Below are 19046 nucleotides of genomic sequence, written 5' to 3'. Positions count from 1 at the left end.
AGACACTGTATAGAAAACAAGTTTCAGAGCACAGAAAAAAGTTAGATTTCTCAAAGGAAAGCTGTTCCTCCTATAGCTACCTTTGAAGCCACCTTTGTGGCTTTATGGTTCTGCTTGTCTGCCAGCCAAATAAATTTTAGTTTCCATGAAGGAATTCCAGTTATAGATATGAACTTGACTGTCAAGTAGTTCATGATGTTCTGATGTCCTCAACTCCAAGCGTCCTGCCACTTGAACAATGAAAACCGATCGAGTTAGAGGGCTTTCTAAAACCCACCCCTAGGAAGCAAGTACCACAATACAGAGTTCCACCACACGTTCAGTGATTGCTCCCAGATGGATGCAACGAAGAGGCATTCCAAGTTGGCAGGAGAGACTTTTCCTCAGTTCAACTCAAGTGGGAGCTGGATCAGAATGAAAATGAAACGGGAGATGAGTCTGTGGGTCCCACTTTCCCTGAGCCTCTCACAGAGTAAGCATCTCTCACCTTAAAGTCTGACACTGAAAGGTATGCACACCTCACACAACACAGGCCCTGAAAACAAGCCAACCTCCTCCATTTTTCGACCAAAGGTGGTCCACTACATGCATCTTACAGGAAGCTCTAAGTAGCTACGTACAAACAGGTTTTCTGTATTATTCTCCGTTCATTCATCCCTTCTGAGAAAACCAACATGGACTCCTGTGTTTTAAGATGTATAAGCAAGATTTGACTAGAAGTCAAGAGGACGATGCCCCACATTCCTCTCCATGTGATCAGATGCACATGGATCCTGGCTAGAAGCTCCTTGGTTTCAAGACCACACCCCACTAGCTGGGGCCCAGAACCCATCCAGGGTCTGAAGGCCTCGTGGCAGGACTGGGTATGTATGAATGGATCAGCCGGGCTTTTAAAAACCCATAGATGTTTTCAGCTTACAGTCACGAACAATGGGTGTCAGATTGAAATTTCTAAAAACAAATTTCCTTTCTTTCAAGTCAGGCAGACACTTTGCAAATAGACTTTTTCAGAAATCAAAAATCCTACTCTTGAGACAGCACAGCCTACGTACCAAGGATATCTTCCAGTCAAGGTGCAGCAGATATGGACTGAGATGCGAAAGCCATCAACGCCAGTCCCCAGAGCTCCCCATGGGAACACGCATGCTGCCAGCACAAGCCAGACTGGGGTGTTTAATTGGCCCTCTTGACAAATGAAAACTCCCCCCACCCCACACACACCCAGATGCTCTGGTGGTACCCGCTGTTAATAAACAGACTCAAGTTACAGAGGCTTCCTATTCAAACAAAATGTAGCTAACTACAGAGATAAACAGGAACCCTCCAGGTTCTCCCTCCTGGCCTCTCATTTCTTTGCAAGAATCACCCAGGAGGACCAGTCTTCTGCAGAAAGGCTTTATTTTCTGCTTCTCCTGTTTTCCCGGGTACCTGATCAGATAAGCCTCTGACACGTCCTCACAATTTCCTTACTCAGATCTCTTTCTGCCCCTCTAACAGGAACCTGAGAATAATTTAGAGGCAAGATACTTTTAAAAAGCTAAGTGCCGATCTCCAGTCCAGAAAGACTCTATCTCGTAGCTGTCTGGAACTCCACTGCCCACTGCCACCGACGGCAGGCATCTGCATCAGCTTATAGGAGACTTGCTGAAGCCTCTGACACGTGCGTCAAACTGGCCATCTCTTTGGCGAGCTTGAGATGAGACCCTGTTCTCATCCAGGGTCCTCGGCTTATGGTAACACTTCCCTCAGCACCATTATAACTGATGGGGCGTGGGTGACAGCAGGACCACAGGACAGTGTGCAGACTCCTGTGAAAATCCGGGATTATGGAAGTGACAGTGACAGTCACTCAGCCGTGCCTGACTCTGTGACCCCGTGGACTATACAGTCCATGGAATGCTCTAGGCCAGAATACTGGAGTGGGTAGTCTATCCCTTCTTCAGGGGATCTTCCCAACCCAGGAATTGAACCAGGGTCTCCTGCACTGCAGGCAGATTCTTTACCAACTGAGCTATCAGGGAAGCCCAGGATTATGAAACTATCAAATATTGATACACAGGGAACCAAATACTGATACACAGGGATTAGCAACCAAATCACTGTCTTCAAATTCAGTTCAATGGCTCTGTAATCACACTGGAGTGACAAGGAGTTTGTCCATGGTGTGCAGCTCAAAATGCTAATTGGAGGCTAGAACAGGCGGGTGGCTGAGCTGCTGCTGAATATTAATTAAGTAATCTTAACTGATCTGTATACCTCCCTCACCTAACATCATGGTGGCATGCTTGCTAATACTCTCATTCATTCTCATGCCGTCAAGCACAGAAATCACGTTAATATTTACTTTTGTAAATGGAGCCGCTGTAGTAAACCGTGTATGAATAAGAGCCACTTATAAATAGGAAGTGGGAACACATTCATGTGCCTTCGAGGAAGATGATCGAGGGCTATGTTAAAAAGACACGTATTGATTTATTAATGCAAAACATCTCAAGAAATCGAACCGACAAAGACAACAATAGAAGGGAAAGGTTGTGGGAGTTGATGGGCTTTTTCCTCCAAGCAGAGGGTCTGCTAGAAATAATACAGGGGTCCCGCTTGGAAAGCAGTCCCATGTCAGTTCTCAGCTGAGACGCTTTCATGTGCAACCACTCACTCGCATTAAGTTCCCTTTATTGCATCTGAAATCACTCTGTAAAACTTGGTTTATACTCAGACTATCTCTTCAGGAAGGCATCTTCTAGAAAAAAAGGAATTCAGACCTGTGCTTCTTATTTGCATATTCTTTAAACCTTCAAAGGGACGTTGAGATCTGACAAATTCTACCATCCTTGTGGGCATAATCTGATGGCATAATTCACAGGAGGGCGCTCCCAGGCATCCTCGGACAGATGACTGTCATATCCTGGATCAGTGGGGCTTGTCTGGTGTGAGGAGGGGGTGATGGGAGACAGGAAGAGAAAAGTGAACAAAATTGTTTTGAAAATGATAGGTAGGCAGGGTGAGAGAGCAAACATATTAAATAAGGAGAAAATGTCTGGAAATAGTTTGGGTCTCACGTGGATAGGAGAGATGTCCTATCCAACTCTGGTTACAGCTGTTAGGGACGAGACTCTGATTTCTGCAGTCAGAATTTTACTGGAGGATACAAACTGCCTTCAATTAACATCTTAGGAAGGTGGGAGAAAATTAACAAATAATACGCAGAGAAGCAGCAGCAAACTTCCAGGTTAGACATTAAGTTTGCCTGGAAACCCTTGCAGGCACCCTCAAGTTCTGGTAACGCTTTCCGGGAGATACGAGAGGAAAAGGCAATTTCATGAACTATATTTTGACAAGACCAGAACCTGAACAGGGTGATGTGTACATTCCCGCTGGTTTTAAGAAAGTGAGCACTAGACAGTCCTTGCCACACTCCTGGCTGTTACCCAGAAAGAGGGCCTCAAGTCCACTCTTGTTCAGTTAGTGCCCTGGTCTGGATGTTCTCAATTTCTGAACTGAGGCTTCAGGAACTTTTCACCTTTCTTTCCCACTGTTGTAAGAGACTGACCCAACACTCTACTGACTGGAAAGGTTAACAGGGACAGGGCAGTCCAACTTATTTCAGGCAGGAGCTAGTAAATGAAAATTCACATTTCATTTACTGCACGTATGACTGAGTATCTGTATCATAAAGTGGCCCAGTAAAAACCTTTGCCAAGTACTTATTTCATGAACATAGTGACTGAACTAAGTCCGTCAGGTTTTTGCTGTAAGAGCTATTTTAAGCATCGACTGAGGTGTTATGTGCCTCTCCACTAAACAGCCCCAGATTGTAGTACTTTTAAAATATTTGGGACCATCTGGGGGAAAAAAATGATTCAGACATCACACTATCAGTCAGGTTTCATTCCAAGTGATTTAAGAATTTCACATTAACATTTGAAGCCATAAAAGTACCTTAAAAACAAGTAACCTTGGTTGGAGGAAAGACTTTCTAATGAGAATTCAAAACTCAGAAGCCAAAAAAAAGACTTTATAGATAAATCAGATTATATCATCATCAAAGCAGCAGCATAAACACAGTTAAAAGGCAATGTGCAGATTAGGAAAATACATTTGCAACCTGTATTGCTGACAAGAGATCTCTCTCTTGATTAGAAAAAGACCAACAATGCAAAGAAAGAATGCGCAAAAGATCAACAATTTATAGTAAAAGAAATACTAGTGGCAGAGCCATAGGAAAGATATGTAACCTCACTTATAAAATACACTAAGACACATTTTTCCTTTTCACCTGTGAAGTTAGCAAAAATACCAAAATTTGACAACACGCTGTGCTGGAGAAGCTGTAGGTAAACAGGCAGGCTCATGCATTGCTGGTAGAGGCCCACCTTGATGTCCCCTGGGGAGGGCAAACAGGCACTATCAAAGTTATGAATGCATGTAGCTCAGAATACAGCCAATTTCTTGAATTTATACTAGAAACAGACCTATCAACTTGCAAAAGAACATATCAAGTTATTCACTGAACTACTGTCAGTCATAATAAGACTTGGAAGCAACCAAAATGACAGCCACAGGGGAATGGTGCAATAAATCACAATACAACTATACAAAAAAAAAAAAAAAGTATTGTGCTTTTGTAAAAAAGAATGAGAACTACACATGCATAAAGAAAAAAAGTCATGTTATGTGAAACAAAGGTTTCTGATAGCATATGTAGTATTTTGCTCTGCAAAAGGGGATAAGGGAATATACTGAATAAATTCATATATATCCACACACACAGAAACACACACGCATAACCATCTCTGAGAGCAGACAATTAACTAGTACGAATGGTAACCGTGAATAGTATGAAAAGGCGAAAAGACAGGACACTGAAAGATGAAATCCTCAGGTTAGTAGGTGTCCAATATGATACTGGAGAAGTGTGGAGAAATAGCTCCAGAAAGCATGAAGAGATGCAGCCAAAACAAAACCAACACCCAGAAGTGGATGTGAAAGGTGATGGAAGTAAAGTCCGATGCTGTAAAGAGCAATACTGCATAGGAACCTGGAATATTAGGTCCATGAAACAAGCCAAATTGGAAGTGGTCAAACAGAAGAGGGCAAGAGTGAACATCAACATTATAGGAATCAACAAACTAAAATGGACTGGAATGGGAGAGTTTAATTCAGATGACCATTATATCTACTACTGTGGGCAAGAATCCCTTAGAAGAAACAGAGTAGCCCTCAAAGTCAACAAAAGAGTCCAAAATGCAGTACTTGGGTGCAATCTCAAAAATGACAGAAAGATTTCTGTTCGTTTCCAAGGCAAACTATTCAATATCACAGTAATCCAAGTCTATGCCCCAATCAATAATGCCAAAGAAGCTGAATGGTTCTATGATGACCTACAAGACCTAATAGAACTAACACCCCAAAAAAGATGTCCTTTTCATCACAGGGGACTGGAATGCAAAAGTAGGATGTCAAGAGATACTTGGAGTAATAGTCAAATTTGGCCTTGGAGTATGGAATGAAGCAGGGCAAAGGCTAACAGAGTTTTGCCAAGAGAATGCACTGGTCATAGCAAACACACTCTTCCAACAACACAAGAGAAGACTCTACACATGGTTATCACCAGATGGTCAATACCCAAATCAGACTGATTATATTTTTTGTAGCCAAAGATGGAGAAGCTCTATACAGTCAGCAAAAACAAGGCTATTAGCTGACTGTGGCTCAGATCATGAACTCCTTATTATGAAAATCAGACTTAAATTGAAGAAAGTAGGGAAAACCACTAGGCCATTCAGGTATGACATAAATCAAATCCCTTACGATTATTCAGTGGAAATGACAAATAGATTCAAGGGATTATATCTGATAGACAGAGTACCTTGGAGCTTCGTGATCAAGACCATCCCAGGAAAAAGAAATGCAAAAAGGCAAAGTAATTGTCTGAGGTGGCTTTACAAATAGCTGAGAAAAGAAGAGAAGCTAAAGGCAAAGGAGAAAATGAAAGATATATCCATCTGAAAGCAGTGTTCCAAAGAATAGCAAGGAGAGATAAGAAAGCATTCTTTAGTGATCAATGCAAAGAATAGAGGAAAACAATAGAATGGGAAAGACTAGAGATCTCTTCAAGAAAATTAGAGATACCAAGGGAACATATCATGCAAAGATGGGCACAATAAAGGACACAAATGGTATGCACCTAACAGAAGCAGAAGATATTAAAAAGAGGTGGCAAGAATACACAGACGAACTATACAACAAAGATCTTAATGACCCAGATAACCACGATGGTGTGATCACTCACCTAGAGCCAGACATCCTGGAATGCGAAGTCAAGTGGACCTTAGGAAGCACCATAATGAACAAAGCTAGTGGAGGTGATGGAATTCCAGTTGAACTATTTCAAACCCTAAGAGATGATGCTGTTAAAGTGCTACACTCAATATGCCAGCAAATAGGGAAAACTAAGCAGTGGCCACAGGACTGGAAAAGGTCAGTTTTCACTCCAATTCCAAATAAAGGCAATGCCAAACTACTGCACAAACTAATGTTCAAACTACTGCACAGCTGCACTCATTTCACATGCTAGCAAAGTAATGCTCAAAATTCCCCAAGCCAGGCTTCAACAATATGTGAACCAAGGACCTCCAGATGTTCAATCTGGATTTAGAAAAGGCAGAGGAACCAGAGATCAAATTGCCAACATGCGTTGGATCATAGAAAAAGCAAGAGAGTTCCAAATAAACATCTACTTCTGCTTTATTGACTAGGCCAAAGCCTTTGACTGTGTGGATCACAACAAACTGTGGGAAATTCTTCAAGAGACTGGAATACCGGACCACCTCACCTGCCTCCTGAGAAATCTGTATGCAGGTCAAGAAGCAACAGTTAGAACTGGACATGCAACATTGGACTCATTCTAAACTGGGAAAGGAATACATCAAAGCTGTATATTGTCACCCTGCTTATTTAACTTATATTCAGAGTACATCATGCAAAATGCTGGGCTGGATGAAGCAGAAGCTGGAATTAAGACTGCCAGGAGAAATATAAACAACTTCAGATATGCAGATGACACCACCGTTATAGCAGAAAGTGAAGAGGATCTAAAGAGCCTCTTCATGAAAGTGAAACAGGAGATGAAAAAGCTGAAAACTAAGGTCATGGCATCCAGTCCCATCACTTCATGGCAAATAGATGGGGAAACAATGGAAACAGAGAGAGACTATTTTCTTGGGTTCGAAAATGTCTGCAGATGGTGACTACAGCCATGAAATTAAAAGACACTTGTTTCTTGGAAGAAAAGCTATGACTAACCTAGATAGCATATTAAAAAGCAAAGATATTACTTTGCTGACAAAGGTCCATGTAGTCAAAGCTATGGTTTTTCCAGTAGTCATGTATGGATTGTGAGAGTTGGACCATAAAGAAAGCTGAGAGTCGAAGAATTGATGTTTTTGAACTGTGGTGCTGGAGAAGACTCTTGAGAGTCCCTTGGACTGCAAGGAGATCCAACCAGTCCATCCTAAAGGAAATCAGTCCTGAATATTCATTGGAAGGACTGATGTTGAAGTTGAAGCACCAATACTTTGGCTACCTGATGTGAAGAGCTGACTCATTTGAAAAGATCCTGGTGCTGGGAAAGACTGAAGGCAGGAGAAGAGGATGACAGAGGATGAGATGGTTGGATGGCATCACTGACTCGATGGACGTGAGTTCAAGCAAGCTCCGGGAGTTGGTGATGGACAGGGAAGCCTGGCGTGCTGCAGTCCAATGGGTTGCAAAGATTCGGACATGACTGAGGGACTAAACTGAACTGAACTGAATGGTTACCTGTCTACAATGGGGCAGGAAGCAGGTGGGTGTTCGGGTGAAGAGATAGCGATCTCAGGGTAAATATAATTTTATACGTTTTGCTTTCTGAACCATGTCGATTATTACCTATTCCAAATTTACACCTAAAACTTGTTTGAAAAAGTAAATACTTGGATCTGATTTTTACTGCTTTTTCTTCTCCTTTCTAGGGTATCATCAACAATGACTTCTTACAATCTTGGTCCTGCACTGGCGATTGTGTCCACTCTGGGACTGCTCGGGGCCCTCTCACCCACAAAGAAGGAGGAGGAGTATTAAGGGCAGTGAGGTCAGGCAAAGGAAACAAGGTGGGAGCCAGAGGGGCCAATGGAAGGGCAGCTTCTTGCAGCAGCCTGGGAGAGAGAGAGTACGGTGGGGTACCCAGAGGAGGAAGAGACTTGCAGATCAGGTCAGTATGGGGCCCAGGTCTTCACCAGGGAGTGGTTAGCACAGCATGTGGGACTGTGAGAAGGGTCATCGCTCAGGACTCAGACCACAGAGGGGGCCGTCCCTACTGGGTCGCCTGAGCAGCGTGGCCCTAACAAATAACTTTTCAGAGCCTTGATCTCCTTGTCTTCTAGTGGTGTAATAGATCTCACACAGTCAGCATTTTATACATATTACATTTACTCCTCACAACAACTCTCCTACGAGGAACCATCACAGACCCATTTTCCGGAGGAGTCCACTGAGGCTCAGAGAGCTTAGGTAAGTAACTCAAGGTCAAAGAGTCACAAAGAAGCAGTGCTGCAGTTGGAAGCTACTACTCCCTGAGCCAAGGTCTGTCTGAGCTGCTACACTATTAAAAAAAAGTAAAGTCAAAACTATGATTCCCAAGTAGGTGAATTCTATAAATACTTGCAGTTTCCCAAGATAGTCCTCGGGAAACTTCTAGACCTACATAAAACTGTTCTTCCCCCAAGCTTCTGGCACTCAGAGGTAGAGAAGATACCAGAGGGACTGAGTGCTTTATAAGAAAACAGCCTCTCTAACGAGCCCACTCCCTCATTCGGGGCCAAGTACAAAAATCAGAGCTAGTAACAGTCCACCTGGCTATGGCACTGTGTCTGGAAAGGACTGAGAAACTGGATGGGCATTTATCTTTGTGCCATTCACAAGGTAATGATGGCTTTTCAAAGTGTTAAGAGTCAAAGCTACATTATATTTATAATGAACTGGGCATGAAAGTTGGTCATTTAAGTGAGGTCCAAGGTCTTTCTCTCAAGACTAGATCTTTGAATCTAAAACTTATACAGAGGGGTTTCTATTTCAGTTTTTACTCTTGAAGTGTTGAAAATGGGATTCAAAATTAAAGACTTCAATTAGGAAAAAGAGATGATAGAAAGAATAATTACATTACCAGTTAGCAGTTACTGCCTTTCTCTAAAAGCCCACAATTGTACCATTCAGCTTAAAAGATAGATCATAGAATTTCTCATTAATCTTCCACAATTCTTATACTATACCTTCTTAGATCTCACAGCTGTCCCCGATTATAGTGAGTGCATAGCTACAATTTCATCTCATCATCTGTTTTACCCACAACAAATGGAGACAAATCAGTTCATGCAAAAAGTTGAATATAAATTCAATAAACTGGTTCATTGAAAAGGAACAAGGGGCTACTCACAATGAAACAGTGATTAGTGAATTATTCTAAGTGGTCATTTAATATTAAAGCATTAATTACCATCTTAAGTAGAGTTTGCCTAGATAAGACTTACAGAAAGTATCAAGGGCTTACGTGTGGTGATTAAGATTATATAATCCTGACTTCTAAAGGTTTATTATAAATCTCTCCAGGACAATAAATTTTTCAAGTACTCAAGCCATCAAAAATTCTTGTATTTATTTGAATTTTAGCCTTCTTATGGAAAAAAACATGCTGTAATCTCATTTACTTCTCTCTTTTCTTCTGGCCCTTCTTCTTTAACTCACTGACAAATTTAGGTTTCTACAAGATACCTTTCACTCGTAAGGCCAAATGCATGCATAAAGTGTTCTTAAAGCTCTCAAACATGCAAACATCTGAAATTTCAGAAAGAAAAGGGATGCAACAGACGTACAAACACATAAACATAGAATATCCCCATCCTAGAAATAAAAAACATCCCCCTCCAATGGCAAAATCAAGCAAAGCAAGCACACACGGGACACACCGGCATTGCTACCAGCTACCCGCCAGCCACACTGATGTCTGCAAGCCATCCTTGCGGGAGCTGGGGTAGAACAGGTGAGTTTCAGCGCTGTGCTGTCCGGAGGGCTTGACTCCCCATGGCAACAGAACAAAAATCCGGCAAGCCAATCCCGGCCAAAGAGACCCCCTCCCCACCTTCAGCTTGACTGCCCCTCACCTGCTCCCCTTCTCTCCTCTCTCCCCAGAAGAAGGCACTTCACGGAAACGTCTGGGAAAGCCCTTGGACTTTATTTTGTTACACCCTCTAAATGGACAAAAAACAGAAGAGAACAGGTGTAGAAGGCAGTACTTTCAACCGGCCGCCCCTCCCTCCCATTTTGCACAGACCAACCCCAACACTGGACCTCGCTGGGGGCATGCTCGACAGAGAAGGGCTTACCCACAAAGATAACTGGGCTTCTAAAGGTTTTTCAAAACTGATGTAAGAAATGCAAAAAGCGAAATTCTGCTCTAAAAAAGCTGTCTTTAAGATACTAGAAATCTGTTGTCACCCCCAGTGTGATCAGAAGGTAAGGATACCACTGACCCAGGAACGGCTTCTGATGGGCCTCCCACCTTTGACAAGCTCCCCTGGCAAACAGGATGGCTTAAAACACCACTGGGATGAACACAATTTGGCAGGAACATGTTGGGTACCGCTTGAACCTCAGTTCTGCCACGAATTTCTCTGAAACTGGTGCTGTGAGACTGGTCTGGGGCTTGGTCTTTTCCCCACGCACGTCTCTCCTCCCTGGAAAGACACTTTGATTCACAACACAGGGGGTGGATTCACACGAGGGCACCTCCCCAGAGGGGGCTGGGGTGGGGTAGTAGTGGGCAAATGACTGCCACACACGAGGTCTGACATTTAATTTCCTCTTAATACTTAAATAAGCAGCGCGTTGGACGCTTGGCTCTAGCATTTGAAAAGACGCACTGTGGTCACCCTGAGAAGTTTCGCTTTAATTACATGAAATCCCCAAACCACCTGGGCTAGAGGATTTCGCATCGAAAGGATTTTCTGTTCTTTCTCAACTCCGTAGAACAGTAGAGACTAACACGGATGTGGAAACGTTCTCCTTTTTGGAAGTTCTTCTTAATCTCATGCAGAACTCTGCATTCAGGATGTGATTTCAAAGAGTATTTGTGAACTTCGGATTGTCTTGGTGGCTTCCTGCTTCTCGGAATGGACTTTTTCTCATGCGTAACTGTTAAGTTTTTTCTTCTCCATCAATACAAGATTTCCTTTATGTTGATAATTAGTAGCCTCGATGGTGGGTAGAAGTGCTTGGTGCCGAAACCAAATGAGGGATAAGTCAAGACTTGGGGAAATGATTAAAAAGCAGTGGAGGGGGGAGGGTGCTAGAATTCAGAACTCCTTGTCTCCCTCTATTGAGCACACTGTGGAACTGCAACAACTGTCCTCAAAACCTCTCTCTCACACACAGCGCGGCTACCAACATTAATCCCGGGGAAGCACGAGTGTGTTGGGAGTGTTTTTGCAAATTTTCATAAGAACTTGAAATTTGCAGCTTCCTAAAATATTTAGACTTCTTCTCAACCCTTAGCCCTACTCTGAATTCTGCCAGACTCACTCTTTCAGGAATTTTGGAGCCGAGCCGGCTATCTCCGCAGTTTCTCCTCACACACAATCGCAGGCGCTTCAAACTCCCACCCTGTAAACTGACAACACTCCGCTGAGAAGCAAATGCTACAAAACTAATAGCCCAAATAATCGAGGGGGCTACCTGAGAGACCAGACAAGACAGATCTCATCAACCCTGGGAGAGAGGACTCCTCATTCTGAGAAATCCAAAGAAAGGCACCGGTGATGTAGCAGACCTGAATATGTCTAGGAGTTTCCCTTTCCTGCAAAGCGAGCCTCTTTGAAAAATGTATCCATTCACTTCCTCACAGAATCAGTCCTGTCTCTTAAGTATCACAGTGCATAAATGGCAATCTTTAGTGGCGAGTCCCTCCCTGCTTTTGTCTAAGTGACTACGTGTTCCCTGGTTCCAAGAGCTTCGGCTGGCATCTCAGGGCCAACTCGACAGCAGGGGGGCCGGTTACTATAACAACGGATGGGTCTCCTGAATTCTGAAAGGGCCCTGAGTAGCCACTTGGGAAACAGTTATTGAGCAAAAAGTTGCCTGGGATCTGCCACGTGACCCAGATTCCCCTGCACACAGCTGTCCAGAGAAAAGAAAAAAAAAATAGGTGACCATCTTCAGGAACAGCTGGGGTCTCTAAAGGCTCCCTACCCCCATGCCTCTTAGCATCTCAGAGCAAGACACCACCAAGTCATTAGAAAAAATTCCTCACAGGCAAGCCACGTTTCAGCATCAGGAAATGCACTTTCTTCTCCCCACTGGCTCCACACACTGTCAGGCTTTGAAGAGCTGGATTGGAACAATTATTCCTAATGATTAGATTAAAACCTACTTGAACTATGGCTACAGGTCTATGTTTCAGACAGAAATGAGTGACATGAGCAGTTACCAGATTATAAAAGAAAAAAATGATGCTTGGAATACAGATGGCCCTGAGGGCGGTTTGTTTCCAAAATGATAAAGGTGATCACACAAAGTCACCAAAAATTATGACTTGGAAGCTTAGCTTTTTCCAGACTTGAGAAAAGATGCATGTAAACCTATCTTTTGATCCTCATTCCCTCCCTCACATGAGATGCAGAAGAGCAGCTCAGACTGACCCAGTGCCTTTGTACATGCCCCAGATTCCCTTACAAAGAATCTGAGGCTGCCCATGAAAGTGGACTTTATTTTGCAAAGAGCAAGGGCAGTCCCAGTGTTTTTCCCCAAGGAGTGCCAAACACAACAAGAACACGTGCCGCTCTGTCAGCTCACACAGAGTTTCCTCCACTCTGAACATCTGTCCTTCTTCTCAGTTCTATGAAAATCAGAGCCAAATATCTCCTCCAAGAAGCCTTCCCTGACTCCCTTCTGCCCAGCTCTGGCGATGGTCAAGTACCTCCCGGAGCACAGTTTCCCTTCATCACCACTGACCTCGGGAATGCACATACAAGGGCAGGGCAGAGATGGGCAGACCGGTGAGCAGGGGGCCACGGTCAGGTCTATGCAGCCCACTACTGCCATGAGAGAGTATGAGAACAGTGATCTCACACCTCAGTTTCCCATGAGAATCCAGACAGTGGGAGTTTTCAACAAAATCTTCCCATTTTCAAAGTAATTATCGTTTCTAAAAACAAGAGGTCAGCTTACACAAAACCAGTAAAACAGGCCACCAGTTTGTAACCTCTACTTGGAACAACCTTTTTCTACCTGCTCATCTATTCTGTTAACCTATGCACTTTTTTTTTTTAATATAACTTTATTTTTGGCTGTGTTGGGGCTTTGTTGCTACGCGGGCTTTTTCTTTAGTTGCAGCAAGATGGAGCTATGTTCTAGCTGTGGTGTGCAGGCTTCTTACTGCAGTGGCTTCTCGTGCTTCAGAGCAAGGGCCCTAGGGCATGTGGGCCTCAGTAGCTACAAGACATGGGGGTGGGGTTCTCACCCCCAACCCACTCAGCAGTTGGGGTTCCTGGGCTCAATAACTGTGATGCATGGGCTTAGTTGCTCCAAGGCATGTGGGATCTTCTTCGACTAGGGATCAAACCTATGGCTTCTGCATTGGCAGGAGGATTCCTTACCATGGAGCCACCAGGGATGACCCACTACACACTCCTTGAGATAGGACCTCTATCTTCTCGCCAAATCTCCAGTGCCTGACACAAACTAGATGCTTAAGAAATGTCTTCGAATAAATGAAGGCAGGAAGGAATACATGAGCCACCTGTTAAGGGTCTTTTAGGTCAACAAAACAAAGGACTTGTTTTGAGTACAGCTGACTTCTGAACATGGAGATGAGGGTGCCAACATTTTGCACAGTCAAAAATCTGCATACGATGTACTTGGCCCTCTGCATCCACAGTTCTTCGACATCTGTGATTCTATGGATTCAACCAAACACCAGACTGCATAGTCCTGCAGTGCTGACTACTAGAAAAAACTCAAAGGATAAGTCGGTCCTTGCAGTTCAAACCTGCGTTGTTCAAAGGTCAACTATAGGGACTTCCCTCGTGGTCCAATGGTTAAGACTCCAGCCACACTTCCCCTGCAGGAAGCATGGGTTCAATCCCTGGTCAGGGAACTAAGAATTCACATGCTGCATGGCACAGCCAAAAAAAAAAAAAAACAAAAACAAGGTCAATTTCACTTCTCAAAGGTACTGGTTTGTGATCCTGGGCAAGTTCATTCCCTTTGTGGACACTCTTTCCTCCAATGGGAAGGAAGGAACAGTCCCCAGCACCGTGGCCAACACCCGAGGCTGCTGTGAGGATTAAGTCATGTCACATTTGCTTTGTGCTAATTCAACACTCTTGGCTGCTGTGGCTTATTATTATTATTATTTAATAATAATATTATTATTATTGTGACTTATTAGTATCATGCTTCCTCCTTGCTAGCTTGTTCACGGTCACGCACGGGAGGAATCATGCTACTGCCCCAGCTCCTTTGTGACCTTCCCGGGATGGGGGTGGGAGACAAATGTCTAAACCAAATTCCGTGACTGGAGAGCAGGCTTGGAAGCACCCGCTGCTCGAACAGATGGGCGGAGAGCCTGCACCTGGCTCACAGTACTCTGAGTGTCACTGCCGTGACTGCGGAATCCGGGAGGGACCTGAGCTCTGCTGGGCACACGTGGTCAACCGTTCCTCCAGCAAGAAGGATGTCGGCACATGCCTACACTTGACCTCATGTGCATCTGTCTGTTCGCCAGAGCCTCTGTCATGCCAACTCAAACCCCGCACACATGTGCAGTTTATGTCCCTTCCTATTTATTACACTGTCTCCCCCTGAACATCTAGGAGAGAGAAAAATTGCAGTGTCAACAAAACCCACTTGCTTTCACGAACAGCATTCTAAATGAGGAGGCACCGACAGAGTCTTGAGAGGAAAAAGAGAGACCTTTCTCCACTGCCTGTGGAGCTAAACTGGTGTGGACTGATGTCCCACGGCATTTACAGAAGGCTCAGTTGTGTGCTCCAGAGGGATGTGGATTTCTCAGACCAGAAAGTGAAATCCTTCTACTACCAAACTTCAACCGACGGGGGATTTTTACAATTCCCACTTGAGACTTTGCAGTTTGCTGTTCCGGAGTCTCTGTACTTAGCTCAGTTCTCTCTGAATCTGAGAAGTAAAGCTGTTTTACACTTCTGGAAAGTTCTACAATTATGGTCAATGAGATGCTCAATTTGTCATCAAGGTAAGATAGCACTCATTAGCTGGGACTAAGAATAGGACAGGTAGGTGGTATTACTCAGCATCAAAATCTATTCTGCTTCTTAAACACAAGAAAATAGAGCTGGTCCTCAAGTTTTCTCCTTTGCGACTTTGGCAAATCCAAACCATAAGATCTTTTCAAAAAGCAAATGAGCTATACAGACAGGCTGTGGAAGGAAGTGAATGCCTCCAGACAAGCTATTCCTCATCTAGGCAAGATAATGTAACGATCCACAGAGCGGGCAGTGAAGTCACACTGTGCTGTGTGTTCTCAGCCACTCAGTCATGTCCGACTCTTTGCGATCCCGTGGACTGTACCCACCAGGCTCCTCTGTGTGATTCTCCAGGCAAGAATACTGAAGAGGTTTGCCATTTCCTACTCCACGGGATCTTCCCGACTAGGGATCGAACCTGTATCTCTTGCATCTCCTGCGCTGGCAGGCAGATTCTTCACCACTGTGCCACCTGAAGTCACATTGGCTGGGTTCAAATCCAGGAGCCACTAGAGAGGAATGCTCTCAATTGTGATTTTACCAAGCCTCAGTTTTCTGATCTGCAAAACGGATGTAATAATTCCTAGGATTTGAAGGTTTAATTAGGTGGCAATGCAATCCATGTGGCACGTGTGTGATTTGCTGAATACTCAGGAAAAGATGCTTGGCTGTTTAGACCTTAAGATGTATGAAGCCATTTCAGGGGTAAGACTTTCTTTGCTCTTCAGAGAGAGAAGAGCTACCTTCAAAGCAATTTTCCTCAAGGTTACAGGGGAAAAAAATGTAAAAATATCTTCCCAATCCTGACAATTCTAAGTGGACGCTAATGTCTTACTTACACGGTATTAAGCTATTCCATGGAACAAGATAATAAACAAACAAGGTGCGTGCCCCAGCATACGGACTGGACATTCTGTATACAGCTCTTTCCCCAGCATCAGCCTTAAGTGATGCAAATCGCAAAGAAACCTTCTCCAAAATTTCCCTTGTTTCTGAGTGGCAGCAGCTGGGCTGCTCCCAATCTTTTCAGGAACGCCAGCACATTAGTACCATATAAACAGCTTGTCTTGGTGAGACGGGGGCTGGAGCTCTCGGAATGTACTTTCTGACTATAGTCACTCGAAAGGTGCATTTTGTTACTGTCTGGAGGAACAGGGCCAACATGGCACTTCTCCTCCTTCATTTCAACAGCAACGACCACAGCTCTGCACCGTCGTTTGCTGACATGGGTTGCACTATTTAAAAGGCACACACAGGGCACCACTTGTAAAAGGAGGCAGGATTTTCCTCAAGTTTATCCTTATTAGCCGCCCCACCACTCTGTCCCTTGTCCCAAATGCTCCGCACGTTTATTTCTAGCTTTGCAGCAACTTTTGCATTGTTAGGGATTTGACTACATCTCTTCAAGGTGGACCCTGGCAAGGAGAATTTGAGAGAGAGCTACTAGTAACATCTCAGCCAACCACGTTTCAAAACAAATTTCTCCCACAAACCCATGTTGATACCTGTAAAAATACTGCTCAGATAGTCCCCAATGGACCTCTGCACTCCTTCCAGTGGAACAAAAATATATGAGGTCTCTACCTATACTTTTTGCTGGTTTAGTCACTAAGCTGTGGTCTGACTCTTTGAGACTCCATGCCCAACAGGCTCCCCTGTCCATGGGATTTCCCAGGCAAGAATACTAGAGTGGGGAGCCATTTCCTTCTCGAGGGGATCTTCCCAACCCAGGGATGGAGCTGATGTCTCCCGTGTCTCCTGCATTGCATGCAGGTTCTTTACCACTGAGCCACCTGGGCTTCCCATCCTCTATTTTTCAGTTTTAGCCAAATGTAACAAAACTAGTATTTGGCCTCCAAAGGTATCCTTTTCAAGAAACCCAATAATACTCAACCCAATAACGCCAACATTTGAGGACACTTCTGGTGGTGCTCCATGAATACCAGCGTACTCTCCCACTTCTCCCGTGTCCTTGGGGCTGTGTGACCATGTCTGGCCAATGGGAGTGAAGGGTTACACTTCCGGGCCACGCAGTTTAGCCTCAGTGAACACGCAGAACCCACAGCAATAGCTGCAAAGACTCAGTCCTCGGTTATGGAAACCGCCACCATGGCGAGTTGGTTTGAAACCTCAGCGTCAGGCCTGCCACCTGAGGAAACACTCCAGGAGGTTCTGATCTGCCTCCGCGCTCTACTTATGTCAAGTCTGCTTGCCAACCATCTGCTCTCACGGTGCCTCAAAGGCAGGAGAGGAGCACTGTTGTTTTAGCTTCAAAACCGCATCGCTAGAGGGGAACACCCATCCCCTTCAGCATGGATGCATTTTCTCTGTGAACTCTCCCAACATATCTTTCATGTTAATAATAAAGAAAAAAAAATATTTGAAAAAAAAAAAAAAGATCCTTGTTCCCTCTAGGCTGTTTTCATGTTTGGCCAACTCATCTGTCCTGATGCTAATTCAATTTCACTTTGCTTGTTCTGAAAGAAGTTTCTCCTTTGCACTCATTCCTGTGTACTAGCATGTTAGGAGTTTGGTAAAAACTCACAGGCAGGGCTTCCCTGGTGGCTCAGTGGTAATGAATCTGCCTGTCAATGCAGGACAACGGGTCTGACCCCTGATCTGGGAAGACCCCACGTGCTGCAGAGCAACTAAGCCCGTGCACCACAACTCCTGAGCCGGTGCTCTAGAGCCCGGGAGCTGCGACTCCTGAGTCCAGGTGCTGCAACGACCGACGCCTGTGTGCTCCAGAGCTTGCACTCCACAGTAAGAGAAGCCACAGTAAGGAGAAGCCTCTGAACTGCAACTAGAGAGTAACCCCCAGTAGCTGCAACAAAAGAAGTGCCCACACAGCAACAGTGACCCAGCACAGCCAAAAGTAAATAAATAAAATTGTTTAAAAAAAAAAAAAAAACAAACAAAAAACCCCCTCCACAACAACTACCACCTCAACTCATAGGCAGTATCTACCAAAGGAGGTTCAAACCTCTTGTTACTTTAAACCAAGCTTTGAATATACGCATGTTGATATATGTGTATCAGCTTCTCTAGTGGCTCAGATGATAAAGAATCTGCCTGCAATGCAGGAGGCCTGGGTTTGATCTCTGGGTCAGGAAGATCCCCTGAAGAAGGGAATGACAACCTACTTCAGTATTCTTGCCTGGAGAATCCCATGGATAGAGGAAACTGGCAGGCTATAGTCCATGGGGTCACAAAGAGGTGGATGCGACTGAGCTGCTAATAGAAACTAACATGTAAATAACACATACAAAACATTATAAACATATTTTAAACATGAAATAATAATATATTATTCAATACGTATGTGCAATTCAGACTCACTGAGTTTTTCAAAAGTATACACAGTATGAATTTCTCATGGGGAAACACATCTTGAATGGAAGGACCTTAAAAGCTCTCTTGACGACACTGCACAGCCCCTTCCTGTAAGCAGCTTGCCATCAACATGTCTGTCTGGTCAGCCTGGTATCCACATCTACTTGACCAAATAGCCACGGTCCTCAGTGGCCAGCATGATCTTTATCAGGTAGGTAGAGAACCAAGGTGGGCCAAGCAGAAATAACACTGAGGTTTGTGCCAGAACTACTAGGAATGGGAACTTTTTCACACTGGAGCCGCTAGGGTTGCCAAGCCTGGGGCAGCAGGGGGCTCCTCTCTGTTCCTTCCTGGGGAGAGTCTGCAGCTAAAACCACACAGCCCCAAACAGGGACAGAGGAG

General features: G+C 44.3%; 1 protein-coding gene across 3 annotated transcripts in view; it reads right to left on the bottom strand.

Annotated features, from left to right (window-relative positions):
- PTPRG (protein tyrosine phosphatase receptor type G) overlaps positions 1-19046 on the bottom strand; it is a 771055-nt gene that overhangs the window by 65682 nt on the left and 686327 nt on the right. For 2 of the 3 annotated variants that reach the window (XM_055414236.2, XM_055414235.2), the window contains exon 14: positions 10197-10283. The exons of the other annotated variant lie outside the window; for it this stretch is intronic. In XM_055414236.2, the coding sequence (XP_055270211.2) occupies positions 10197-10283 (87 nt within the window). The remainder of the gene's footprint in view (positions 1-10196; positions 10284-19046) is intronic. 3 annotated transcript variants of the gene reach the window in all.

The sequence above is a fragment of the Moschus berezovskii genome, chromosome 24 (genome assembly GCF_049115385.1).
Source record: "Moschus berezovskii isolate FMDL1 chromosome 24, NW_MosBer_1.0, whole genome shotgun sequence".
Lineage (NCBI taxonomy): Eukaryota > Metazoa > Chordata > Mammalia > Artiodactyla > Moschidae > Moschus > Moschus berezovskii.
This window is presented reverse-complemented; position numbering and strand designations above follow the sequence as displayed.